The following is a 27,859-nucleotide window of genomic DNA, read 5'->3' as shown; positions in this document are numbered from 1 at the left end:
TTTTTTGAAGTTCAAAAAATTTCATTAGCTATTAGCTAAATTATTTTAAAAGATAAGCGTTTCTAAACTCTCTTGACTTTCTAAATAAGATGATGTAAATGGTTGTAAAAGCCTTTAAAAGTCCGTTGAAAAATTCAAGAAACAGACGCTAGTAGATTTTAACTTCAATTAAAAGTGTGGTACTTTATATAAAAACAAAATAAATTGCAAGCGATGTTTGTAACACTAAAGCTTTAATCGAATTCAATTCAATATAGTATTTATTGCATTTATTAAGCACCTGTTAGAGCAAGTTACTGCTAGAATTATGGTGATACAAAGACAAAACCAAAACTGTCCTGACCCACAAGCAAATACGTGTGTGCATAGACTTTTATAAGAGAACTTTCTCTTCTGCTGCGCACTTTTAACCAAATAGCTTTAAGATGTTGCTTTAGGTGCATGCAGATTTTAAGCTTTTTTTTTTCTATCCCATGCATTTTGCCCTTGAGGCATTTTTGAGCTTTTAAAAAGGACAGAGAAGTCGAAATGATTGATGTTTTTCTAGCTCTCAAACCATATCCGCGAATCCTCCTTTCGATTTAGGGCCACTTCCCTGGTTTTCCTAGTGGGAAATCCCATTTCTTCTGGTTCATCAGGAAACCCCTAGAAATACAGGATGTCAGAGTTGCCGGGGTCGGACCAGACCAGTGCTCAGAAATTGACATTTAGGCTGGATGGCATTTGCCTCTCAACAAGAGAAGCGAGCGTTCCACACTCCCGTTAGATTTACTTTCCCTTCTTAGAAAGCAAGAAAAAGAAAGTTGGGTAATAGAATTTCCAAAGCTCTTGGTAGAGCACTGTTGATAAACTCCTAGGCATGGATGGAGTGGGGACAGTCTAAGTAAGCCCTCTGGCTCCGACTCCGGGGATGCCCTTGACTGAAGAAGGGCTAAAGCGCTGACTTTGGGCTTCTGGTGGCTGCTCAGTTCATCTGGGAGGTGGGGAGACTGGAGGCAGAATTCTCTACGGTCCCGCATATTTCCTGTCCAGTTTCCTGCAGGGCAAGGGGTGGGAGGAGGAAAGGATGCGATGCACAGCAGTGAAAAAGAACCAGACACACACACACACACACACACACCAAGGAGGGGTGGGAGGAGGAAAGGATGCGATGCACAGCAGTGAAAAAGAAACACACACACACACACACACACACACACACACCACACACACACACACACACACACCCACACACACACACACACCAAGGGGTGGGAGGAGGAAAGGATGCGATGCACAGCAGTGAAAAAGAAACACACACACACACACACACACACACACACACACACACACACACACCAAACTTCCCTATGTTGTTGCGCGTCCGCCCTCTCCTTCTTTCCCTCCCTCTCTCCCACCCACGGCAGCTGCCGAGGGCAGTCCGCGGGCGGGGCGTGCCGGCCGGGCCGGGCCAGGGCTGAGCAGGGCAGGGCGTTCCTCGCCCTCCTCTTTCCTGTTTGCTGGCTGCCCAGTTAGCTGGAGTCCGGGAGGTGCGGAGGGAGTAGGGACTGACTCTCAGATGCTCCCGGGGCAGCGGCAGGGCCAAGACGTCCCTCCAGGCGGAGCAAGCGGGGTGGCCTTTGCGTCTCTGCTCTTAGGTCGCCCTGCCTAACAAGATCGAGCGCTTTAGCCCAGGAAAAGAGCCCAGACATCTCAGCAGAGTACTGAAAGGTTGCAGTTTGTGGAGGTAAGAGTCCTGGCTGCCTGCCTGCCTTTTCCTATGAAGTAATGCAGTTTGTTCTCTGCCTCCTGGCACTTGGGGAGTTGTGCGCTTTCGCACTGGGATGCGTGGTGCCCACCTGGTTACGCGCGGATTTACTGGGACTTCCTCCCTTGCTGCGTTCAGAAACTTTAGCTGAATCACAGCAGCCTTCTCCGCCAAAAGAGGATTTCCACATCAAAAACTTCAAATGAGGCTTTTTTCTTGATGATTTTTTTTTTTTCTTTCCTTTCCCTGCCGCCCCGTTCCCATTCCCTTTACCCTCCCATTTGCCTATTCCTGGAAGAGAACACATCACACACACACACAAAGAGTTCATAAGATTTTACCCCCATTACACACACACACACACACACACACACACACACACAGAGTACATAAGATTTTACCTCCACATTTGCTTTGCCATGTGCCACTGGCAGTAAAGCTTGGCTGAAATCAGAAATACCCGAACTCTATGCAGTCATTCCATTTTTGCAGCAGGGTTTTAAAATTGTGTCTTGTAGGGGCAAAGTAGGATAGTAGACTCGATGACTTCCATTCAGGTTCTGTTCTGACACATACTAGACTTTTGATCACTAGCAATGATCACTTAAATGTAATTCCCATCCCCTTCACACCCAACCCATCCCTAAAATCACAAGTTACTAGGAGGTGCTGATCTGCAAGGGTAGAGGGAGCATCAGCCAACCCAGGGACTGCCCAAATAGATGGAATCATAGAGCTCTGCAGTACTGAAATCTAAGTAACTAGCAGCAAGTTTCTCATGAAAAAGTAAACATCTTTGGGACATCAAGCATTGATTGGCTACATAAGAACTTCAGCCTATTTTATTAAGCACCTACTAGGTAGAAAGTAGATGAAAATGATTTTAAGAGGACCTTGTGATAGTATGTAGACATTTTGGAAGACACATAGCAAAGGATCACTGCTAAAATATGGATTTGTGGTGTGTACCTTTAGAATGAGGGGGCTGGATGGCTTGCTAGATGGAGCACTGGGCCTAGAGTCAGGAAGACCTGTGTTCAAATCCAGCCTCAGACACTGGCTATGTGACCCTGGGCAGGTCATTTAACTTGTTTGCTTTAATCTACTGGAAAAGATAATGGCAAACCTCTCCAGTATCTTTGCCATGAAAACCCCATGGGTAGTATTGTCATGCTATGGTTCACGGAGTCACAAAGAGTTGGACATGACTGAATAACAATAACCTTTAGAACATGCATGGGGTAAAGGTGTACTGGCCTTGTGTAGCTTTGTGACACAGAACAGGTATATGAACCAGGAATACCCATAAAAGAAGGGTGGCACATGGAAAGCAAACCAAATTTGAACATACATAGCATGAAATAAGACCTCTGTTAAGTAAGACTCTTGTGAATTAGAAATTGTCTCCAATTCCATCAATTTAAGTGTTTCTTTTCTGAAGGGGCAAAAATCACTTTTTCCTCTGTTGTAGATGTCATTAAAAAGTCCATATAGCTTATATCCTTATTATGGAAATTACTCAAAGATGTTTCCTTTTCCCCCATTAGGAGAGCAGTCAGTCTGTGGGATCCCAAGCTATTACTTTTGGTTCAAGCAGATATTGTTTTTGCTGGGATTTTTTTTTTGGCTTGATATTTTGGCCAGTGAGAGTATTTACAAACAGCTCCTTTCCCCATTCCCAACATATACATTTGGAATTACTTTTTCAGTAAATGTGAGCATATATTTATATACATAGTATACATATCAACATTCTTTTTTCCTTAAACATCATTTAAAGCTAAACATTCATAAGTGACATAGTGGTGGGTATGTACAGTAAGTTAGAAGAAATGCAGTAAGAACCAGCTAAAAAGGAAATGAATGAGAAATAGCAGTCAGCAAAGTTCTTTCTTACCCTTAAAAGTTTTTTCTTTTTCTGGGTGTCCTGTTACTTTTTGGTTGGTGGTCTAGTTAGCAGAATTTTCACATTTACTTCTAGAAGTCTAAGCATATTCCTTCTCTTTTGTATATATCTCAGAGGAGTCTGCCTGGAACCCCTCCAGGTTGTGCCACATGATAGGCATAGACTACAAACCTCAGAAAGACTTTCATCATATGGAAAGATGAGCAGGTTGGTCCTCATTGCTGTCATCACAATCACCAGTATTCAGAGAGTTCTTTTTAAATGTCCCTGACTATGAAACAGGCAGTTGTGGCTAAGCTGCAGAACCTTTTGGAACTGGATGATCTTTCCCAATTCACATCGTTGAATATCAGATACACAGTATCTTAATTCATAGACCTTTATACTGGCACATGACCATAATGATGCTTTCTGTGAAGGTTTCACCTGCATCCTTTGGCCACATTGTCCCATCCATGCTTCAGATGTGAAGGTGAGCAATTCTGTAGAGGATTACATCATTCTGGCTAGGAAAGCTTTTATTTTGCTCTAATTGCCATCCAAATTTCTGCTACTTTGAGTGCTGAAAAATATCTGGTTTTTTCTTTTAACCCAATATTATTGAATGAGAAGGATAAATTCTGATGTCAATATTTCTTTTTTTCTTAAATACTGAGTAATCCATTCCTGAAAGAAACTGGATTTATTTTTATTTCCGTGATTGAAGTGTTTCTTGGCTATAGGAGCATAATACACACCTATGAAAGCTGATAGCATTTTACATATGTGTGTATATATATATATATACATATATATTATATATAGAGAGAGTCATATTGTGTTTATCCTTCGTTTTTGCAGAGGTCCATGACATCAGAGAAATGATAACATGACTTGCAGTTGACTTTGATTTGAGTGAGGGAGGACTGTGCAAGGTCACCAGCCTCACTTTCTCCTCCAGAAGATATTCATCAGGATGACTGGAGATGGCCCAGGATGCAATGGGAGATCCTGGCCCTTAAGCTAAGGTCTTTTCAGGTTCTTACTTTCACTTAGAGTGAGGTAAAGCCCCTTCAGTGAACAGGCCTCTTAAAGAGGTCAGTCAAGGGATGGCCCCTTTAATTTAAAAGAAAAGAATTCAAACTGGGAGAGGAAGACCCTCAGGGTTGCTGGTCAAAAGAGAAAGTTGCCATTGACATTCTCTCTGAGCCAGGAAGGTCCAAAAAATAGCCATTAAATGGTGCTTGGGCAGGGACTTATTGTGGTCCAATCTATGAGCTCCAGAGAGGATGCTTTAAAACCAACCTATAAATTGTTTTTTACACATACATACATACATACATACATATATACACACACACATACATATGCACTCATATATATGTGTATGTATTATATACATATATAATTATGTGTGTTATATGTGCTTATATGTATATGTACATATGTGTGTATATGTATGTATGTTAAGCCAAAAGACAGATCTTTTTTTCAAAAGAGATGGGCCCATAAACACCTTAGATCTTGTACTGTAGTCAAATAGTCTGGCCTGACTCAAGAGAAAGAGAACCTCTCATTCAAATCAGTCTGAGCCACAGGTAGACCATACTTTCCCTACTCTCCCAGGTAGTCAGCTAAATAAATAAATAAGTGAATGAATGAATGAATGGATGAATGAATGAATGAATGAATAAATAAAAAAATATATAAATAAATGGACGAAAATGGCGCCTGAATCATCCTTCTGCTGATATGCTTCAGCAAGAGCAAGTTTTGGAACACTGACAAAAGAAAAATCAGTAAAAAGTATTTCATTTTCAGAATACAAGATAACTTCAATTCATCTCTTCCCTCTTTAGATTACATTGCCTTAAAGTCTGGTTGTTTGGAACTACAAAAATGTCGCTCATTCCTGCGCCAAACTCATATTGCTAGTCTGCTATGTGTGAAGCACCAAGATCAACACTGAGTATGAGAAAAAGACAAAAGAGATATAAATGCTCCTCTAAAGAAATGAATGACCTAGCTTAGTAATCATTTGTAAAACTGTCACTCTATCCAAAAAGTCAGCAGCTGCGATTCAGTTTTTTTTTTAGCATGGGTGGTGTAATGGATAGATTACTAGACTTGGAGTGAGAGAGACTCGAGTTTGAATCCTGCCTCAGACACCTAACTAGCTGTGTGAGTCTGGGAAAGCCCCTTGCCCTCAGACTCAGTTTTCTCTTCTGTAAAATGGGATTAATAATACCAACTACCTCATGGGGCTATTGTGAAGATTACTATACGTAAAGTGCTTTGCAAACTTTTGAGTGCTTTTTAAATGCTGGCTATTATTTTTTTTTAATTAGCAAAACTATGCAGCAGAACAGATGCAATACTGATTCAGCCCCCATGGGCCGATGTATGAGGCCAGGAAAGTAAGACTAGCATTTTTATTTTTTACAACCCATTAAGAAATAGAATTGGTTTTCCTTCCTGAGCTCCCTAGCATTTGATACCATCAGCCACTCTCTTCTGAATACTCTTTCCTCATGCATTTTTATGCTCTCTCTTAGATCACTCGTCCGAGTAGTCTTTCCTCCCAACCATGAATGGTCCCATAAGGTCTGTCCTAGAGTCTCATCTTTTCTCTCTTGGTCTCTTCCTCTCTCTTGGTCAAATCATCAGCTGCCATGGGTTCAGTTGTCATCTTTGTACAACACACACACACACACATGTCCATACATACATGTATGGATATGTATAGGTGTATATACATATATGTGTGTGTGTATATATATACATATATATATATATATATATATATATATATATATATATATATATATATATATCTGTGTCTATCTATCTTTCTATGTATCCAGCTCTAATCTTTTTCCTGAGCTCCAGCTTCGCATCACCAATTACCTGTCATTTAAACATCTCCAGATAGATGTCCCATAGGTATCTCAAATTCACACCCACCTCCAAAACAGAACTCATCTCCCCTTCAAATCACCTCATGTCCAAGTTTCTCTGTTTCATTTGAATGTACGACCATCTGTCTAGTCACGTAGATTCACAACAATAGAGGCATCCTTGATTCTTTTCTCCTGCACCCATATGTCTATATATTGATCCTTTACCAAGTCTTACTGATTCTTCATTCACAACGTCTCTGACATCCATCCCCTTCTCTCCACTCTCATGGGGACTACAAGAATTCAGGTCTTCATCGCTTCTTTCTTGGACCATTGCAACAACCTCCTCCCTAGCTTTTTTTAAGGTGTCCCTTGTAGACCATCTCTTACATGAAACTTTTCCTAGCCCTTTGGTTGATAGTTCTCTCTGCTCTCTTCTCAAATGACCATGTATTTCGTTATCTGTTTACATGTAGTATTCTTCTGGCAGAATGTAAACTCCTCGAGGGAAGGGACTAAGAGACCTTTTTGTTTTGTCTTTGTACAGTGCTGCATGCATAGTAGATACTTAATATAATGCTTGTTGGGTTGAATTGGAACTTCAGCAAAAATCTAGCCATTTGAGCAATGTGAGACAGTGGGGCAGTGGATAGAGCATCAGGTCTGGGGTCAGGAAGATCTGAGTTCAAATCTGGCCTCAGACACTTACTAGCTCTGTGAACTTGGGCAAGCCACTTAACCCCTATTTGCCTCAGTTCCTAATCTGTAAAATGGGAACACACTGGAGAAGGAAATGCCAAACTATTCCAATGTCTTTGTTCTGAATGACTGAACAAGAGATAGGCAAACAAGATAGTCAAACCTCATAATAATAATTAGCTAGCACTCATATAGAACTTTAAGGTTTGGAAAGGGCTTTATAAATCTTAAATAATTTTATCCTCACAGGGTGATTTAAGGGAGGGAGGTGTTGTTATTATCCCCATTTTACAAATAAGGAAACTGAGGCAGACAGCCAGTAAGTGACTTGCCCAGGGTCACAAAGCTAATGAGTGTCTGAGGCCAGACTTAGGTCTTCCTTACTCCAGGTTCAATGCTCTAACCACTATACCACTTACCTGCTTATTACTGACTATATTGTTATGATTGGCTATTTATATTGATCAAATTTGCCAGCTAATTGTCAAACTTGTTTCTCTACTCTGTGCTATAAGAATATAACCTCTATATTTTAGAAATAAGGGTGTTCAGGAGTACTAGCATCTCTTGTGTGAGGCTGCCGAACACTTTCCAGGGCTGCTTATCCGCCCTTGGTATCCACTTGATTGACCCAACTCTCACCTGTGGCTCCAAGAAGCTGGAGCTTGCAGCCACGTCCCAGTAAACCATCTCAGCAGATGAGCTAAACCAGGCTGAGGACAACTGACAAGCCTCCGATCTGGTGGTGAGTTAGGGGGATGTCCACCCCGCGCGTGTGAAGACTTCCCTCAGCAGAATGGGCAGCCAAGAACACTTTATTCCAACAGCCATAACGGTGGCTGAAGTAGGTGCTGTGGAGTGCTTAGAGTTTGGTCAAGCATCAAAGACGCCAAAGTCATCCACTGCATCCCAGGCCATTACCAATCCTCTTGACTTTTGTCCTACCACTTAACTTCTATGACTCAGGGAGACAGAACGAGGCCGATGACATTAGAATAGAATAGAGGCGACTCTGCCTCGCTTAAATCCGATTCAAACACAAGTCAAGACATCATCTATGATGTCATCCGTCTTTTTTGAAAATGAAGGACAACAACAATTTTAGAAATATCTTCTTGGTTTTTCTGTCTTGAGTTGTGGGTTAGTTGTTTCAGTTGTGTCCGACTCTTCATGACCGCATTTGGGGTTTTCTTGGCAAAGATACTAAAGTGGTTTGCCATTTCCTTCATCAGCTCATTTTACAGATAAAGAAACTGAGACACACAGGATAAAGTGATTTGCCCGGGGTCACACAGCTAGTAAGTGTCTAAGGCAGACCTGCACAACTTGGCAGTAGGTCAGCGCCAAAATTAAAATAGGCTAAGCTTCTTCAGACAACAGATATGTTTTTAGTGGCTCACTTTCCAAGTAAAGGTATAATTAATGGTTAAACTTTTTTGCAAATAAAACATATTTTTAAAAAGGGAAATTTCAATTAATGCCAATTAATTACAATTATTACTTAATATTTTTATTTATCATGAAATCTCTCCATAATTCATGGTTAAATTTTTTTTTGCAAATAAAACATATTTTTGAAAAGGGAAATTTCAATAAATACCAATTAATTACACTTATTACTTAAGATTTTTATTATCATGAAATCTCTCCTCTCAGACTAGAAACAGACTGATGATGGTTGGTTGTCATGGGTCATGTGACAAACAGGAGAAAGTGTGAGGTGGCAACCCACCTGCCAAGGTACATGATGGGCACAGTAGTGACTTGTGGAAAGTGGGTTAAGCAGGGCATCCTCTACATTTTTTTGTGGGCTGCCCAAAATCCTTTGGTGGGTCACAAGTGGCCCACAGGCTGTATGTTGTGCAGGCCTGGTCTAAGGGCATATTTGAACTCAGGAAGATGAGTCTTCCTGACTCTAGACCCTGCTCTGTTCTTAATTAGGTGACTTATTTATAACGGGATAATGGGAAGGAAATGGAGTCACATTTATTTGAGAGAAAATGAATGTCCTTCCTCTTCTTAGGGACTTTGATTTTACGAACTGTACTGACCAAGGCTGTCCTTTTCTGAAGTTGTCATTGCAGGTGTTCTTGAGAAAAGTACATGTGACTTGGGTGTGAGAAAGGACATGAGGAGTCCAAGGACTTGGGGTGCTGCTGATCAGAATGAAACAAATGTTGAAAGACTTTTCAAATCTACTATTAGTGGTGCTCTGTGACTATGGTGAGTACAATATGCACAAGTGTTACCATACGTAACTAAAAAGCTAAAAAAAAAAAAAGGAATTTAAATGTGAAGTTTACAAGCTTCACGACTTTGATTGATGATCCCTTTTGAAGCATAAGAAATCATGTCATTTAGTAGAAAACTTGCTCACAACTTGGGAAGTAACAACCCAAAACCCTCCCAGTCTTTGCATTGAGTTACTATGATCTTTTGGTGATTTCAAAATGCCATGTAGATGTCTAAGTAATTGAAAGGAGAAGAGGACTTTATTTCAAAATTGGTAAAGAAATCGAGCTACCTACAGGGGAAGATTGTAAATCACCCTGAATGTTGATGACAGAGTAAACATGGCTTGTTAGGACCTCTGTTATAAGCTCCATCTACTCCTATCTCACCCTTTCTAGCCTTTTGTAGCCATAAGTCAAATGGAGGATTTCCCTCCATTGTTGCTTTGCCTAAAAAAAAGAGAACAATGCAACTTCATCCTGCCATCGTTTTCAATTAAATGGTGATCAGGAGTCTGTTTAGAGCATTGTGTAGTGATGTTTCACATAACCTGATGAGAGGGAGAAAGGCTGACCCACTTAAGGAAGACCCCCTGTGTACATCAAGAGGATGTCACAGATTTTAGGTGTTCAAAATTGGTTGTTGCATGGCTCGATTTTGGAGTGGTGGTGTTTTTTCCCCACATTTGAGGGTTGCAGTTAAGAATAGGTCACTCCCTTTGGGAGTACAGAAAAGTGTGAAACAGGGGTAGTGGTTGCTAAAGGCTAAAGACTAGGGAGACAGCTGACACCAAAATCAGAAAGCACGGTGATAAAAAATATTGCAGTAGAAACTCAGAGATAGAAGCTGATTTCTTTCTTCTTCCACGGCTGCTTTGTCGCTGTTTGTTGTTCAGACGTTTTTCAGTCATGTGTGACTCTTCATGACCCCATTCGGGATTTTCTTGGTCAAGATACTGGAGTGGTTTGCCGTTTCCTTCTCCAGCACATTTTACAGATGAGGAAACTGGGGCAAATAGGATTGAGTGACTTGCCCAGGGTCACCCGGCTAGTATCTGAGGCCAGATTTGAACTCAGGAAGATGAGTCTTCTTGACTCCAGGGCTGGTACTCTATACAATGCATCACCTACTACCTTGCAGCTTTACTTTTAAAACAATAGCACTTAGCACAGTGCTCGGCACATGGTAGGTATTTAACAAATGCCAGTTGACCAACTCACTGATATAGTGTGCTTGCTTGACTCATCACCTTACTATTTCTTCATCATTGATCTTGTAGGGACAATTTCACAGGACCATTGGGAGAAAAATTAACCAAAAACCCTCCCTTAAAACACTTTTCAAATAGGAAAAAAAATATACATAGTAAATGAGAAAAGGAAAATAAACTGAAGGTATAAAATCACATTGTTTTCCTGTTTCTTCTTAATGGTTCAAATAATATGAAAAATCAATTCATACTTATGCATGGGCCTTTTAGAACAGAATGAATATTCTTCAGAGACTGTAGAGCTCTCATTTCTAGAATGAGCTCTCATCCCAGCAGGGTTACAGCGAATTGTTACAAAGCCAGATTTTGTCTCCTGTGATATGTGTCTGGATACATTTCAAAAGAGAAACAAGGATACTTGTGTGCTGTGGCAGTGGGTTTTCTTTTCTACTCTTCATTTGAATCATTTCAAGTTGAGTTAGATTTTTTTTTAAAAAGATATAACGGATCCTTGAGAGGCCGTGTATCTGTTCCGTCTAGAATAAAGCCATTTGCTGTAAAGTCACCAACATCTCCAGAAAGAAGATTAGTTAACTTACAACATCACAGTATCCATTCATTCCTTACTGGATTTTGTAAACGTCCCTTTTATTAGCCTGGCAGAACAAAGCGCCAACATTATATATACCCATCCAAAATTCAGCACCACATCCAGCTAGCCTGACACTGGTTTCTTTGCTGGCCAGAATTCCCAGCATGGCAGAAGACTTTGGACTATCTATTCAGGGAACTCTGAATTTCAAATCAATTTTAGGTTAGTGGTGCCACACAGTTGGTTCTTTATTACAGTGTAGAAAGGGAATCCAACTGAGTCATAGGAGACCTGAGCTATGTCACTGCACCTGAGTTCTTTCATCTGTAAAATAATTAAATAATCTTTATGGTCCTTTCAAACCTCAAAAGTCTATGGTTTTATTACTTAAACAAATATCCTTCCTATACAGAAATCATGGTTGCTTAAGAAATCCCAAGCCCAAGTAATCAGTTAGGTGGCACAGTGTACAGAGTGCCAGGCCTGGAGTCAGGAAGACTCATCTTCCTGAGTTCAAATCCAGCCTCAGATACTAACTTAGCTGTGTGAACCTGGGCAAGTTACTTAACCCTGTTTGCCTCAGTTCCTCATCTATAAAATGAGCTGGAGAAGGAAATGGCAACCCATTCCAGTATCTTTGCCAAGAAAACTCCAAATAGGGTCATGAAGAGTCCGACACAACTGAAACAAGTGAACAACAGCAAATATGGTTGGTGCTAGAAATAAGATTTCCCTTTTTTCCCCTCTAAAATTTTAAATTATTTCCTCTGCTTCATATATGTATATATACCTACATGTGTACCTGTATTTGTATGTATATACATATATATTTGTACATATACATGAAGGGAGATTACTTTATTGCATGCTATAACCTCAATGTATTTTGCAATAGTTAAATCCCTTTAAGATTGTGAATGGAATAGAAGCACAGAAAGGTTAAATCATAAAATCTCAGAGTCAGAAGGGACCTCTGAGGTCATCTAGCCCAACCTGTACCTGGATAAGAATCTGTGGACCTCCAGTGATGTGTAACTCACTCCTGTTAAGGCAGCTCATTTCATCTTTGGACAGCTTTAAATCAGTTAGCCAGCATCCAGCCTTTGATCCAATTACACAATGTTTAAGCTTTCAGTGCTGGGATCTGCACCGAATATCTTATGCTTAGGCTGGTGCATTTACTCTCTGCTTAGTCTGTATTGCCAATTATTTGTAGAGCAGAATTGATTGGGGGTCTCTGGGTATCACCAACATCAAACAACAGAGCTGTCAAAAATTATTGGGAGCATTTTCCTCTCATTTATCTTTCCCACTCATGTACTGGTAGATGTAAATATTCATCTGGATTATTAAACACTTTCTCTGTCATTTCCTTTTAGTTCTTGGTGAAGCTGAGTACCTCCTCTTGGGGCAGCCAGGTCACATAGCTTTAAGCAACAACACAGTGTCTGTAGATTTCCAGTATTTTGATGGAAATAATGCTACAATGAGGAATGTGTCTGTCCTGTTGTTGGATGCCAGCAAAAATCAGACCATCACCACCAAATACCTCCTGACCAACCAGTCCCAAGGCACATTGGAGTTTGAATGTTTCTATTTCAGGGAGGCTGGTGACTACTGGTTCATATTGAGTCCGGCAAAAATGGACAATAATACGAGAGGTCCCTGGCAGGAGAAGCATGCCTTTCTGAAGGTGGAGTGGCCTGTGTTCCACATTGATTTCAATCAGACAGAAGGTATCTTACGGGTGGGACTTTTTACAAATCAGCCACTGTGCTCTTTCACTACAGACAGACCGGACTTTTTGGTGGATGTCACCTTCACTAACAACATCTTTGAGATGAAAGAAAGTGGGGATCAACCACTGGAAGTAAAGATCAGCAAAAGAGTTAGCCTTGCTCCGGTTCAGTGGATAGAGTTTGACTGTGCTCCCATTGGTTCACAAGCCTACGCCACCGTGTTATTGAAACTGCATGATACGGAGTCAATCATTACCTCAACAGGACCCATTGACCTGGTCCACAGATTTGGCTACAAGCTGGTGATGTTGCCAGAACTAACGTGTGAGTCCTTGGTAGACGTGGTGATAGTGCCCCCTCCATGTACTTTTGCCCAAGGAATGGTTGCTGTATACAAGGACACCCCCAGGGATTCTGGGGACAGGCCTGGTTGGTTGGCCGAAAACATTGTGCCCCTAGGGGCCAGCAAAACAGCATTTAACTGTACTTTGTTTGCCATGGGGAAAAACAAATACTGCTTTGAGTTCAGCTTTTCAAGCAAACGCCGTTTTTCCTCGAGGGAGGAATGCATGGTGATTCAGAGAAATATAGGTTGGTATTGCAATCTCTTTTATTTCTCATAATGTCCTAAACTGGCCCTTCCCAATTACTGGCTTTATTGCTTAGCATTTAGAAGACTCCTTAATTTTCCAGACGTGGCAGATCCATCTCTTCATTTATTACTTCCAGGAACCCAATTTGCAGTATTGTTGCCCTTATTTTGGGAGATAGGGTGACGAGTAAATGGTCAAGATTGGCTGCCACCAGTGGACTCCAATAAAGTGACTATGGAAAGTCTGAGGCAGAGCTGGGATTGAAACTCGGAGCTGAATCTCAGTTCTTGGCATGTCTTACTGAGCTTCACTGATCTGTTTTCTCTTATCTGAATAGGCCATACCTAATTCCCATCGTAATTTAGAGAAATACAGTTACTTTAATTGGGTGTTTTCATCTTATAGGTCAATATTTCAATGTATCAAAGATTTTCTCAAATCAGCTTGCTCCTTCCCAGGTCATAGTCCTTCTGTGCCTTAGAAAAGGATCTTCATTAGTTGCTGCAAATGAAAATTCTTTATCTGGCGGTCAATCTTTTTGGTGATGGATGCACTTCCCTGAACTTAACTAAGATCGTCATTAGATGACAGGCATGTATTACATCACAAGGTCCATACTTGAATGAAAGAGGACCTTCCAGTTGGCGTAGATCTTTACCTGGAAGGGAGCTCAAAGGATGTCTAGTTCAACCCCTTTGTTTTACAGATAAGAAAAAAATGAGGAATAGAGAAGTTAAGATTATTTGTCCAGGGTCACGTAGGAAGAAAGTATCAGATGGGAGATTTGAACCCAGATCCTCTGACTCCTAAGTCAGGCTCCTTCCACTACCTTGGGCTTCCATGGGCTTCAAAAACCTATAATTAGTTATTACAAGGGAAGGTTCATATGCATTTGGAAGTGGAGAAAAGAGGTTAGTTGGGAAGTAACTGTGGTATAAAAAACAAAAAGCATAAATAAAAAATTTAAAAATCAACAAAAACCAAGTCACCTTCACATCATAATGAGATATCAGAGTAGGATTTTAGTGGAGGTAGCTGGATCTTAGAAGCGATATTTTTTTAAAAATGAATACAGGTGCTCTATTATTTATACAGTGTTTTGTCTGAAATTCAGTTATCTTCATCAGAGCATACAATCATACTACTTAAATAAAACTGAGCATAATTACATAATTAGGAGTGATAAAAGGAGCTAAAGACCGTGTGGATTTTACACTCTTTTGTGCACCATAAATCGCCCACCTCCGCAAATAAATATTGACTTAGAATCCACGTGGTTGAGACATGATTCTTCATTCCCAGTAGCTCTAGGAACATGGTACCTACGCAGGTTTTTTACAGTAATTTTTAGGCTTCCCTCTTCTAAGTCAAAAGTTCAAGTGTGGCTGAATTGAGTTCTTTTTTTGCCCTTTTCTTTCTTATTTATTTTTAAAATATAAGCTAATGCTCTCGGCAGCCAGTCAAGATGGCACCCCTATTTAACTCTCCCCAAATACCATGCTCCTCTGTAGCAGTAGATGTACTTGTGCTCCATAAACCACTAGCTTGGCAGTGACTCCGATTCTTAGATTCTTTTGGAAATGGAATGATTGTGTTGTGTCTATGCCTCCTTTTCTGGTACATTTTAGGTGCTCCAGAATGTAAGCTCCTTCGGGGCATAACAGAGTTTCTCACTCAGATCACACAAAGTGGATGTATAGGAATAAACACAACCATTTTCATTCCTGCCTCCCCACCAACTTTGCTTTTTTTTTTTTTTTAGCAAAAGATCCGGTTCTGGCCATTCTGTCTTCTGTCATCACATACGCTCTTCCATTACTAGTATTCCTGCAAAGCTTCCCCGTGTTAACCAAAACCAGTATCACAAGTCTATGAGACATGTGTTGCAACTGTATTTATTACAAAAGAAAGGCACATGCATGTGGGAACTCCTTAACACCCAGCACAGTAGACGAAGGAGAGGGCTCTTCATCCCTAGCTTCATATTGTACTTTATAATAATCAGTCCCATTTCCCATGTCCATCGGAATTTCTTATAAGCGTATATTGTTTAGATGTTACTGGTCACTGGGGCCAAAAGAAAGTAATCACAGATTCAAACCTTTTGTGAGACTAATTCTTTTTTATTGTATTGAGGTGAAAAGGATATCTGCACTTTCCAAATTGTAGGCAGATTATGTGCACCCATTTGTTATTGCGAGGCCCAGTTCATGATTTTATATTTCTGTGGAAAGAGTGAGGATGGAGGTGGGGAGGAGGGGGATTGTTCTGCATAGGAACTGCTTACTTTGGCAACACCTGCTAATTAAATTCTTGCTTTTGGGTTAAAACACATTAATTGGGTTAACTGACTCATATTTAAAGATTCCTGCATTCATATGCAGTTTAAAAAAAATTAAAGAAATAACATCAATGAGTCTTTAGCTTTTTCAGCTGGCTCAGGGTTTAAAAAGCCAGCCGGACTTGTTTCACACATATGTATGGAGTGGTGTGATCAAAAATTACCCAGGCTGCTTTATGTATGTGGCTTTTATGGAATTCATTTTATTGTTCTGTAGTCACAAGTTGCAAATATGTAAAGATGAAGAGGGTGAATATATATCAGCTGAGGCTGTGCTTTCCCTTTCACTAAAGAGGCATTTATTCTCTGCAGATTTAAAAAAAAGAAGAAGAAAGAAAAACACCAGTAATTGTATATTATAAAAAATAGTATGGTATAATAGTATGTATTATGTATTATGATCATTATGTAATATAATATGGTATAGTGTACTAGAGCACCAATAATAATATATTGAACTCCCATAGAGCTTTTATATACAAAACATTTTATAAGAATTGAATTTCTAGTCACCTTTTGCAGGAAACTATCAATATAAGGCTGAAGCTTTTAGGATCCCTTGAAGGAACTGGGGATGTTGAGCCTGAGGATGACTCAAGAAATACTTAATAGCTGTCTTAAAGTATGTGATTCCTGCTTAGGTACAGGTTGGACTAGACTGCCTCTGAAGATCGTTCTAGTTCTGAGATTTTGTGGGGAAAAAAAAAAAAACCACCACCACTACCACATTCCTTGGGTGTGGTAGGGGCACACTCCTGAAATCCCTGCTCCTGTCAGGGAGGAGGGGGGAGGCTGGTGGATCACTTGAGGTAGGGTGCCCTGAGCTACAGTAGGGTTAAAGCAGAGTCGGGGCGGGAGGGTCCATACTAAAACCAGCACAATACGGTGGATCCCCAAGAGTAGGGAGCCATCAGGCTGACTAAGGAGGGAGTATTTAAAGCTTCTGTGATAGTACTGGGATCAGCGGACCTGTGGGTGGCCTTTGCACTTTTTAGTCTGGGCAAAATAGAGACACCCAATCTCAAAACAATAACAAAAAAAAAGAAGTCACATTCCTGGTTTTTCTCTGGCCCAACCATGATACCTAGTAGGGAGAGCACAAAGCTGTGTTCTGTTGAAATGCTAGAAGGAATATAATTACCACACCTGAGTTGGAGCTAGTTCAGGGAATTAGTTTGTAAATGTTCCAGCTCTTGTGAAAGTCCCCAGAGACTTTTAATTACCAGAAGGGGCCAAGAATTCAAGTTCCATGACTCATCCCAAAGAAAGTACCTCCTGGCTAGCTCAAGAGTGCATCTACCCAACACTGGGGGTTGCTATGGAATACTCTGCCAGCTGATGAGCAGAAGCAAGGTCTGACTGCATTGGCTTAGCTTTAGTAGGCAGCATTGGCATGTTCTCATGGGCCATGGGTGTTATAAGAGCTATTGTTGGGGGCTTGGTGGCTGTAGAGACACAGGCTGGATTTTTCAATGGTTTTTATAAATTTATTCCAGCTGTCAGTGCACTGCAGTGTTACCTGTTTTTAGTTTTAAAGTGAATTTGTCAATAAAATGGTAGCATTAATTAATTTATTTATTCATTTATTTAGTCTTCTAAGAAGGCAGTCTGCTATAGTGGATAGGACTCTGAACTTGGAGTAAGGAAGACCTAAATTCAAATTTGGCGTTGGACACATACTCGTGTGACCTGAACTTCTCTGTGTCTCAGTTTTCTCATATATAAAATGAATGGTTTGGACTAAATCTTTGATCTAGTATTGTGGGATCTGAATGGGGCTGTGGAGTATTTTTCTTGTTTTCCTCATATTCTTTTTCCCCTTTCTCCTTCCCAGTAAGGGGGAGCTTCCTAACTTTCCCTAAAGGACATAACAACATATACTCAACCTTGTGTCCTCACAGAAACATGGAGCCTATGGCAGGCCTGGAACCCGTGCAGTGTAACATGTGGTGATGGCACACGTGATCGGCAGCGAATCTGTCTCACCTCCTCCCCCTCCAAGCGTGGCTGTGTTGGAACATCCATAGAGACCTCCTTGTGCTCTTTGGAAGAATGCTTTAGTGAGTATATTTCCTGTGTACTCAGCACACTAGGTATGGCATTCATGGTAGTCTCAGATGGGAACCGAGAGTAGGCCCAGGAGTCACTCTGTCCTGAATTACTCTAATGCCAGAAGTGGCAATCAGATAGACCTGGTCCTAGTAACATTGTACATGTTCACTGTCATCTGAGATGGCACACAGCTAGGAAGGGTATCTGATCTGGTGCCAAGGAAAGAGTAGATTATGCAAAAGAGAAGGAAATGGCCAAGAGATATAATCAAATTAAAGACATGAAGGACTGCTTTGTGGTGGGGTAGAAGGAAGAGGATGGAAGGAGAAGCATGACTAATTTGAGGAAAAGAAAACTTTTTTCCCCTCCCTTTTTTCCTGGGGATTTTTTTTTGATAGTTCTTTGGAAGATTCCACCCTCCCCCCCCCATACCTTCTATGTCACTAATCTGAATACAGTGATGAGAGACACATAAACCTGAGTAGAGAGTCAAGACTACATCTGTGTCACAAAGCAGGGCATGGCACCCTATCTTGTCTCAGGATAGGTCATCCTAAATTCTCTCTTTTGTGGCAACAAAGCTAAGAAGGGAGGGTGTTTCTTCCGTTAAAGTCAAACTCCTGTGTTCTGGCCTTTCCCCAGCTCTCTAGATTCTCTGATCATTTCCCCTGTCCCTTTTTTAAGTTTTATTAATGCCTATCACAGAATTTCCCAATATCCCCATCTTCTCCCCCACTCACACCATTACTGAACCCCTTCTTGTGACAAAAGAGAATAGTTAAGTAAATGCAGCCAACGTAGTGGTGTCATCTGCCATCATCTGCTGCATTATGTATCCATAGTCCTCCACCTCTCTACTCAGAGGAGGGAAGAAAGTTTCATCTTCTGTTCTCCAGGGCCAAAATTGGTCCTCAGAATTAGTCAGAGTTTGGCTGCCTTTCAGGGTTGTTTTCACCTGTGTTGTTATAGCCACGTTGCGTACGTTGTTCTTCTGGTTTTGCTTACTTCACTGCCTATCAGTCCAAACAGGTCTTCATGGCCTGTTCTTGAGGATGCCATACTGGTCTTTTGTGGTCACTGCTTTCTTCTTGAAATCTTCACCAAATATCCTATCCAAATATCTAGAATCTTATCAAGAATTAAAGTCAGACTTGCCTGCTTAGAGTTCTACTTGCATTTCTGAAAATCAGGACAATATTAGCTCTTCTCCCATTCTGCCTCCCCTTTCCAGTTCTCTAAACTCTTTTAAAAATCACATTTTTTGAGCACCCAAGAGGATATAGCCCATCTGGACCAGGTGACAAGAGGAACTAGACAGTCTCTTACCACTACCTGACTTGTCGTGAGTATCAGCTTCCCAGTAACCAATTTTCTTTTATCTCTTGTAGTACGATGACCATTCTGCTTGGCAGCGAAAACAAACAAAACAGCTTCAGGCAGCTCCTTCACTTATTATGGCATCACCCACCTTGAACAGCAGTCCTATGCCTTCTTTGATCTTTCTCTTTTTTCTGAAATAGCGTAAAAAGAGGTCTCTTTTCCTCCCTCACCAGCCTTGGCTTATTCTCAGAGTTAACACTTTCGACACAGCTCTTGCTAGACTATTCCACATTTTTGGATTTATCTCTGCAGTATAGCTAGGTGGCACAGTGGATAGAGTGCCATCCCTGGAGTCAGGAAGACTAATCTTCCTTAGTTTGAATCTGTCCTTAGTCGAGAACTTGCTTTGTGACCCTAGGCAAGTCACTTAACCCCGTTTGCCTCAGTTTCCTCATCTGTAAAATGAGCTGTAGAAGGAAATAAATGGCTAAGCACTCCAGTATCTTTGCCAAGAAAACCCCAAATGGGGTCACGAAGAGCCAGACATGACTGAAACCACTGAACAACGACACAGAGCAACAATGAGCAGAGATATGCTCCCATCTTTTGTACTTGTCCTAAAAAAAAAATCCAAGTTGGTTGAGAGATTCCCTATACATTCACATTCATCTCTTTTAAAAGCAATTCTCCCTTTCCCTCCTCATCAGAATTGTTCTCCTTTGTGCTTTTGTCCTCTCCTCTAACTTGTATCCTGGAGTTCAACACACACATACACTCACACAGAGTTTAGGGGCACAACTAAACTTAATATAAGAAAATTTCAGAGGCGCAAATCAATCAGTACCAAGTAAATATTTTGCTGATAATATGAAGTACATATTTCTCAATTAAGTTTGGGCAGTTTTAAAGCGTTGGATCTAAGCTGTCCCTTCTAGGCATTCCCATTGATCATTCCCTTTTAGTCTATAAACCTCTGCTGTAGGCCATGATCCTTAGTTTTATAGTTCATCATTCCAGACCCCCTGTGATTCTATCCTCGAGTTCTAGATCGAAGGACCACCTTTAGCCTGGCCTTCTTTTCTCTCAAAGAGTAAAGTTCTTTCCTATTCTCTCCAGGTTTCACCCTGTCTTCTCTGCAAAACCTCATTGACCCTGGCAGCCACTTTCTTTGCTGACTCAGCTGGTGTCCTTATCTTTATCTCTAGGAAATTCTTTTACTAGCTTCTCTTTTCAGTCTGTGACATAGGCCCTGCTCTCCTCATTAAACCACCATATAAATATATGTACATGTATATATATGTATACATGTGTATATGTGTATGTATGTGTGTGTGTATATATATATATAAATATATATATATACTGTTTTTTTATATTTCCTCTCTTTTTTCTCTGTTACAGTCATCTCTAACAGGTCCTGTTTCCCATTAAGCACTTTGGATCCAACCTATTAGCTCTTCCCTCTGTTCCTGCTCAGTCTTTTTTCTTGACCTTTGTGTATTGCCCTCTACCATCTTTCTCTTGTGTCGTGTATGCTTGCTTCCCTTGATTTTCTCTTTGAATTGCCTTAAATCTCCACAGCTCTCCTCCCAGGTGCTACCTGGCCTCCCTGAAGTTCCACTTATCCCACTCTGGAATATCCCATTCTCTTGTAGTATCTCTATTCAGGGCTTCACAATACACCTCTAACTTTTAAAGGCAATTCTAATTACCTTCTACATTTAAGACCTTATGCTTATATGGTAAAGTCTATTACTAATGACAGCAACAACAACAATAATAATGATATCTATCATTTACATAGGGCCTACTATGTGTCAGGCACCCCGTTCAGCACTTTACAAAACCCCGCTCGGCAAAACTAACCAATGCATCCATCAGATCCAACATTCTATGCAGCCTACAATGCCCATGGTCTCGCCTCCCACCTTGTATGTGCACTTTAATCCGCAGACTTACAACCATGTGTCTGGGGTATCTTCTCTATATTCACAGTCTTTTTTTAGGAGATGGAATATTCTCTCACATCCAGAGGTCTGAACTACCTACATGTTCTTTAATTTATAGTGGACATGCAGGACAAATATTATAAATTATTTCTGGCCCTTTATGGTTGAATTAAGAAATGGGCAAAAAATCCCAGAAGTCCTTTGAAAAAAAAATTTTTCTCTCTGTCCTGCTTTACTCCTCCGCCTTAGAACTGGACACACCAATGCTCAGGCCATCACAGATCATTAAGCAATTTCCTATATCCTTCAAGTCCCAGCTAAAATTCTGCCTTCTACAGAAAGTCTTTCCCAATCCTTCTAATTCAAGTGCCTTCCCTACATTATTTCCTATTTACCTTACGCATGGCTTGTTTATATTTGTTTGCTTATTGTCTCCCCCATGTAAACTCATTGAGGGCAGAGATTGTCTTGTACCTTTCTTTGTATCCCCAGCACTTAGTACAGTGCCCAGAACATAGTAGGTACTTAATAAATGCTTATTGCCTGGCTATTGCCAATGTAAGCCACAGATAGGTTAGGATAACATTTGCAAGAAAATTTCAGGCCACAGGTTATAAGGAAGCTAAGGAAGTTGTCTCATGGATCTGAGTTGGAAAGGACTTTAGAAGTGATTTCATCCAACTGTCCTCAGTTTTACAAATGAGGCAACCAGAGATGCTGAGAGATTTGTCCAAGGTGTGAATGTCAATTCAGAATCTGAACTTAGGTCTCTGACTCAAAAGATAACGTAACCCGCCAAGGCAGGAGTCATACATTTGCTGCAACTAAGTTTCTTTAAATTTACTATACAATTAATTTAGCAGCAAGTATTTATAAACCACCAGCACTGTGCTAGGCACTGAGGATTCAAATGCAAAAGAGAGATATCCCTTGCCCTCAAGAAACTTACTTTCTAAAGACTCAATAATCCTAAAATGTGATGATTCAGAAAAAAAAAAATTTTGTTTTTAAACTATCAGCATTTGATTAGGAGCTTAAAGTCTTTAGACTTAGCTTTAGAAGAAATATTTTTCACTGCAGTCTGAAACCACTGGTTCTGTGTGTTCTTTTGGCCACTTAGCACAATGCCTGGCTCATAGTAAGTACCTAATAACCACTTGTTGATTGACTGAGTGGATGGTCTAGTTCAGCGAGAGATTGTGCCAGCTTAGTGCTGCTGTATCAGCGCTCCATCTAGTGGAATATTGATTATTTCCCTTTTATTGATAGAGAAAATTGATTATAATAGCTGGGGCAGACAGCTTAATGGAGTAGAGATCACAGGATCACCTAGACTTATCACTGGAGGAGACCTCAGATACCCTCTAGTCCAGTTCTCTACAGATGAGGAGAGTCAGGTCCAAGGAAGTTAAATGGCCTTCCTGAGGTCATGCGGGTAGTAGGTAAAAGAGGATTGAAATCCAGTTCTTCTGAATCCAGAGTCGGTGTTTTTCCAATGTCTCCAGAGTTGGGAACCAGAAGGAGGGGAAAAGGTGATAAAGGTTAAAAAAAAAAAGGAGAAGAATTAAAGAAGAACAAAAATCGAAAGCATAAGCCTGCAAGAACCAGGGCATTTCTGTGTAATAAGCAGAAGAAGCATTTTCAGAATTGTTGAGATGTCAGATCCAGAGACACATAACACATGTACACCAAGGAAGTATGATTTCAGTGGTGTGGTGTTTCCACAATCCGGCTAGCCGTTTCTGTGGGGGTGTAAGATCCACCCACAGCCAGCACCCAGAAAGCTGCCAACAGCACAGGTTCTTTTGATCTGCTTAACTAAGGAAAGCAAGGTGAAGGGGTTGACAAGCTTACTTTAAAGTCAGCATACAAATATCATTCACTTAGTTCAGGGGAAGAGACCAGCACACTGAACTTCAGAGCAAATTACAAACAAATTACAAATGTTAACAGACAGACCCAATACAATTCATAGTTACCAACATCTAGGTTCAGCCTGGGAGCTCAGAACAAGGGCTGGCCCACAGTCACTCGAGCCACCACTGCTGTAGGGAGGAGCTCCAGAGAAGAGGAGGACAACCCCTGGTTTTTATATCTTTTTCAGTGTCAGGGGTGAGTCACACATGTGACTCACCCACATGACCTAGAATCATCACAAAGAGGTGACTTAAACCCACGTGGTCTAAAAGCCTCTGCTGTCCCAGACATGTAAACTAGGCCCTCCCTGGAGTTAGCCCCACCTTGGGCCCCACCTTAGTTGCCAATCCACACCCACATAGGTTTTACACCTAATAGGGGTTTGGGCCTGGGGCTTAGCACCTAGTAAGGCTCAATGAAATATATTGAAAAAGCCAAACTCTTCAAGGGCACTTGTTGAACTAAGTGCTAAGTAGCCCATTTTGCTTACCAACACATGTGGAGGCCCTCTCTCTACCATATACAGATCACATGACTTCCTGTGCTTTAGGGAATGGTCTTCATGAGTTACTGTTGAAAAAATTCACCACTTGGCAGCCAAATCTCTGGTGTTAGGCCTCTCCATACTTGGAGGATAGGCACTGTCTGGTGTGAGACCAACCTATTCACAGAGGCTTTCCAGCTCAGTAGAACTCACCAGTGTTTATACTCAGCTGGCTTGGCCTTCAAGAATCCAGGGTCTCCTCCATGTTATGATAAAGAGTCATGATAGGACTTGAGGGAAGTCTCAGGATTATAACAGGAGTCATGTTGTAGATAGTACTGATATTCCTTTTATACTTAACTTTCTGATTTATAGTAGTTCAAAACTGATAGAGATCCATTTCAACAGTAACTATAATTCCAACCACATGCTCAACCCCCAGGTGTTGACTTCATATTTTCTATTGATATATTTTGCTTAAACACAATGGATATTTCCCAACAAACCCCCTAAATCAGTATTTCTCAAACTTTTTGTTCTCAGGATCCCTTTATACTCTTAAATTTTTTAAAGACCCTACCCCCCAGACCTTTTGTTTATATGGGTTATATCAACTGATATTTGCCATATAGGACATTAAAACATCTTACTATTATTCTGAAAATGGATCTGACTTCATGGACCTCCTGAAATGGTTTGGGGAGCTCCAAGGGGTCCTTAGGCCGCACTTTGAGTGCCAGTGCCCCCCAAATCATCCTCCTACAAAGTAAATCCCTTAAAAACAGTGAAGTAAAATCACCTGGTAGAGGAATTGTGACTAGTGGTCTATGTCACTTTTCATTTTGGGGTAACCTTATTATTTTGTCTCAAAATGCCACCCTGAAATGTTATCAGGGGAAGGGGGAAAAGACAAAGCATAGACCGGTCACCTGCTATGTGCCAGGCACTGTACTAAATGCTTTAAAAGTATTTCCTCATTTGATTTGTGGTTTAGGAAGGGCAGGAATTCTCGTTTCCAAGCAGTGATGCTAGCCTGTTTTCCTTGTCATGCATCTTGTATTGTTTCATTATTCTGGACTTTCAGAACTGTCCTTATAGGAACAATTGCAGATTCCAAGAATCCTGGTTTGTATCAATTTGGCTTCTTTCTCACCTGTCAGATATTTAATCAGGAAGATAACATTGGTGAATAAAGCTTTAAGATATTTTTTTGAAAATTTGTTTCAGCCCTCAAGCCTTCCAGCCCATCTCCCATCCAACCCAAGGGCCCCCTGAAAGCTAATAACATTGTGACTGTTACTGGTATCTCTCTGTGTTTGTTCATCATCATTGCCACTGTACTCATTACCCTCTGGAGGAAGTTTGGCCGGGCTCCCAAGTGCAGCACTCCGGTCCGCCACAACTCGATCCACTCCCCCAACTTCCGGAAGAACTCAGATGAAGAGAACATCTGTCAGTTGAGTGAGCAGAGGGGAAGCTTCTCTGATGGGGGCGAGGGACCCTTGGGGAACCCTGCAGAGATCAATATCCCTTTGACCTACCGGAGGAGTATGCAGATGACTCCAGAGGAAGAAGTCTCAGGCAGTGAGAGCTTCCAGTCCAATGCCCAGAAGATAATCCCCCCTCTTTTTAGCTACCGCCTCGCACAAAAGCAGCTTAAGGAGATGAAAAAGAAGGGTCTGACAGAAACGACCAAAGTGTACCACGTGTCTCAGAGTCCTCTGACTGACACAGTCGTTGAGGGTGCTGCTGGTGCTGCCTTAGACCCGGAAAGTCCAGAAGAAGCCACAGTGAACAAATTTAGAATCAAGTCCCCTTTTCTGGACCAGTCGGCCATCAATCCAGGGGAAAAGCCTCATTCCAGGCTAGATTTTGATGTGTCTCTGGCCAATCCTGCACTGAGCCCCAGCCAGACCCTCATGCGCAGATCACAGCTGAAATACATGGGCAGCAAAGGGGGCCACTCTGAAAGGAGCTATCCCCGACACTCCCACTTCAGGAGAACTGCAAGTTTCCATGAAACCAAGCAAGCCAGGCCCTTCAGGGAAAGGAGCATGTCCACTCTGACCCCCCGACAAGCTCCAGCCTATAACTCCAGGACACGAACCTGGGACCATGAAGATAGATTTAGGGCTCGATCTCGAGGAGCCTACCCATGTCCTGAGAAGCGGGAGCATCCCCAGGCGATTGGGATGGCCAATGAACCACTCACCCCTCTCTCTAAGTCTCACCCGATGGGGCTTCCATCCAGGAAACCTGACTTGATCAATGACGGTCCGGCAGGTCTAGTGAATGGCACAGATAGAGCTGAACCCCACAGACACAGAAGAGGGTCTTCACCGAGTCACAAGAGTATTTCAAGGAAGCAGTCTTCCCCAACCGTCCCCAAGGATAGCTACCAGAGGGTCAGCCCTTTGAGTCCCTCCCAGTATCGAAGAGACAAGTGTCAGAGCTTCCCAGCACACCCTGAATATGCTTTCTATGACAATACTTCTTTTGGCCTTACTGAGCTAGAGCAAAGGATGCTTGACTTACCTGGGTATTTTGGGTCAAATGAAGAAGATGAAACAACAAGCACTCTGAGCATAGAGAAGTTGGTGATCTAAAGGAAGTGTGAAAGTGAGGACAAAACTTTATGGAGTCTTGGTCACTCTCCTGGGCCGTGTCCTCACACCCTGCCTTCAGCATCATCCCTTGGACTGTTTTCATACCACTTTTTGTACCACTGAACAGAGAATGGGGAAGAAGTGGGAAGAAGTGATCTCTGGGAAGGATGATCTGTGTGTGCATGTGTGTGTGCATATGTGTGTGTGTGTGTGTGTGTGTATGAAAGAGAGAGAGAGAGAGAATGAAAGAGAAAATGAGACATAATGAGAGAGGAGAGAATAAGAAAGAAAAAGAATGAAAAAGGACAGAGAGAGAGAGAGAGGGAGGGAGAGAGAGAGAGAGAGGGAGAGAGATGGGGAAAGGAGTTATTTATCCTAAACTTGTTTTCATTGTAATCCTGTTACTATTGGTTAATGAATAATAAAGCAATAATAATGGTAACAGGGACTGGTTTCTTTTGGGCATGAAGCATGATGCCAGGATCTACCTCAGGAAGGTGAGCTTCTTGGGAAGCTTGATTGACAGCTTCCAACTTGAAGCCAATCCTCTGAGCTGTACCTTAGGCCATCAGTTCTGGAACAGGGTGACCTTGGCAATGGGAGGCTGAATCATAATGAATAAATTGCAGATAGCTTAGGAATCTGGTAACCTTGGGGAAAGCTATAACATGTTCCATATAGATGACAAGTACAGTCAGGATAAAGGAATTTTTTTGGAACCCAAGTGATTAGACTAGGAGCAATTAATTAGATGTTTAATGAGCTGCTACAGAAATACAATTCTTTGAGGTCTACAAGAGGAATTTAGCAGAGTTTTTGTGTGGAGCCCAGAGCCCAGTTCTGTTCTGGAGACATAAAACCTCAGGACAGTTATCTAGAGCGGGAGCCAGATCACAGTTTCTCCTAACATTCACCATTGTCTAGGTCATTTACAGTTAAATCTTTAAAAGGAATAAGCCTGGTTCTCTATGGCTACTGTGAAATCAGTCCTCCACCTTTCTATCAGGAATAATCACTAGCATCCATATAGTGCTACAAGGTTTGCAAAGTGCTTTACATATATTTTTTTATTTTATATTTATATATTATATATTTACATATATTTGATCCTCACCACAACCCTGTGATGGAGCTGCTGTCATTGTCCCCATTTTTACAGATGAGGAAACTGAGACTGAGAGAGGTTAAGTGATCTGCCTAGGGTTACACTGCTAGTGTCAGGCAGTCAGGTGGTACAATGGATAGAATGCTGGTCTTGGAGTCAGGAGGATCTAAGTTCAAATCTGGCCCTAGACACTTACTAGCTGTGTGATCCTGGGCGAGTCACTTAACCCTGTTTCCTCCTCTGTAAAATGAGCCACAGAAGGAAATGGCAAACCACTCTATTATCTTTGCCAAGAAAACCCCAGATGGGATCAGGAAGGATAGGTTAATGACTAATCTGCTAAGCAACCACGCTACTAGTAAATGTCTAAGGTAGCATGTGAACTCAGCTCTTTCTGACTCCAGATCCAACACTGTCCATTGTGCCTATCCATAGCTGCTTATGCCATCATCACCATCATCATCATCAGATGAGAATGAAATGATGAG

The 27,859-nt window shown here is 41.3% G+C and overlaps 1 protein-coding gene across 3 annotated transcripts; it reads left to right on the top strand.

Annotated features, from left to right (window-relative positions):
- The first annotated feature begins 1,438 nt into the window (after positions 1-1,438).
- On the top strand, positions 1,439-26,708 carry THSD1 (thrombospondin type 1 domain containing 1). Of its 3 annotated transcripts, none has more exons than XM_036742758.1 (5): positions 1,439-1,726; positions 9,304-9,454; positions 12,645-13,595; positions 17,840-17,998; positions 24,888-26,708. In XM_036742758.1, the coding sequence occupies exons 2-5, from the start codon at positions 9,397-9,399 to the stop codon at positions 26,264-26,266; spliced, it is 2,547 nt and encodes an 848-aa protein (XP_036598653.1). In that variant the 5' UTR covers positions 1,439-1,726; positions 9,304-9,396; the 3' UTR covers positions 26,267-26,708. The 3 variants fall into 3 exon arrangements, with proteins under 3 accessions (XP_036598653.1, XP_036598655.1, XP_036598654.1); XM_036742760.1 differs by having other exon boundaries at positions 1,590-1,726; positions 13,056-13,595; positions 24,888-26,503; XM_036742759.1 differs by lacking the exon at positions 1,439-1,726 and adding an exon at positions 7,879-7,976 and having other exon boundaries at positions 24,888-26,503.
- Positions 26,709-27,859: the final 1,151 nt, after the last annotated feature.

This window comes from Trichosurus vulpecula, chromosome 2 (genome assembly GCF_011100635.1).
Source record: "Trichosurus vulpecula isolate mTriVul1 chromosome 2, mTriVul1.pri, whole genome shotgun sequence".
Taxonomy (NCBI): Eukaryota; Metazoa; Chordata; class Mammalia; order Diprotodontia; family Phalangeridae; genus Trichosurus; species Trichosurus vulpecula.
The sequence above is the reverse complement of the archived record's forward strand: the minus strand, read 5'-3'. Positions and strand labels throughout refer to the sequence as shown.

Coding starts and splice junctions, on each gene's coding strand:
- THSD1 (XM_036742758.1), top strand. CDS start 9,397: ATGAAACAAATGTTGAAAGACTTTTCAAATCTACTATTAGTGGTGCTC. Junction 13,596..17,839: donor GGTGATTCAGAGAAATATAG/GTTGGTATTGCA, acceptor GTGTCCTCACAG/AAACATGGAGCCTATGGCAG. Junction 17,999..24,887: donor CTCTTTGGAAGAATGCTTTA/GTGAGTATATTT, acceptor AATTTGTTTCAG/CCCTCAAGCCTTCCAGCCCA.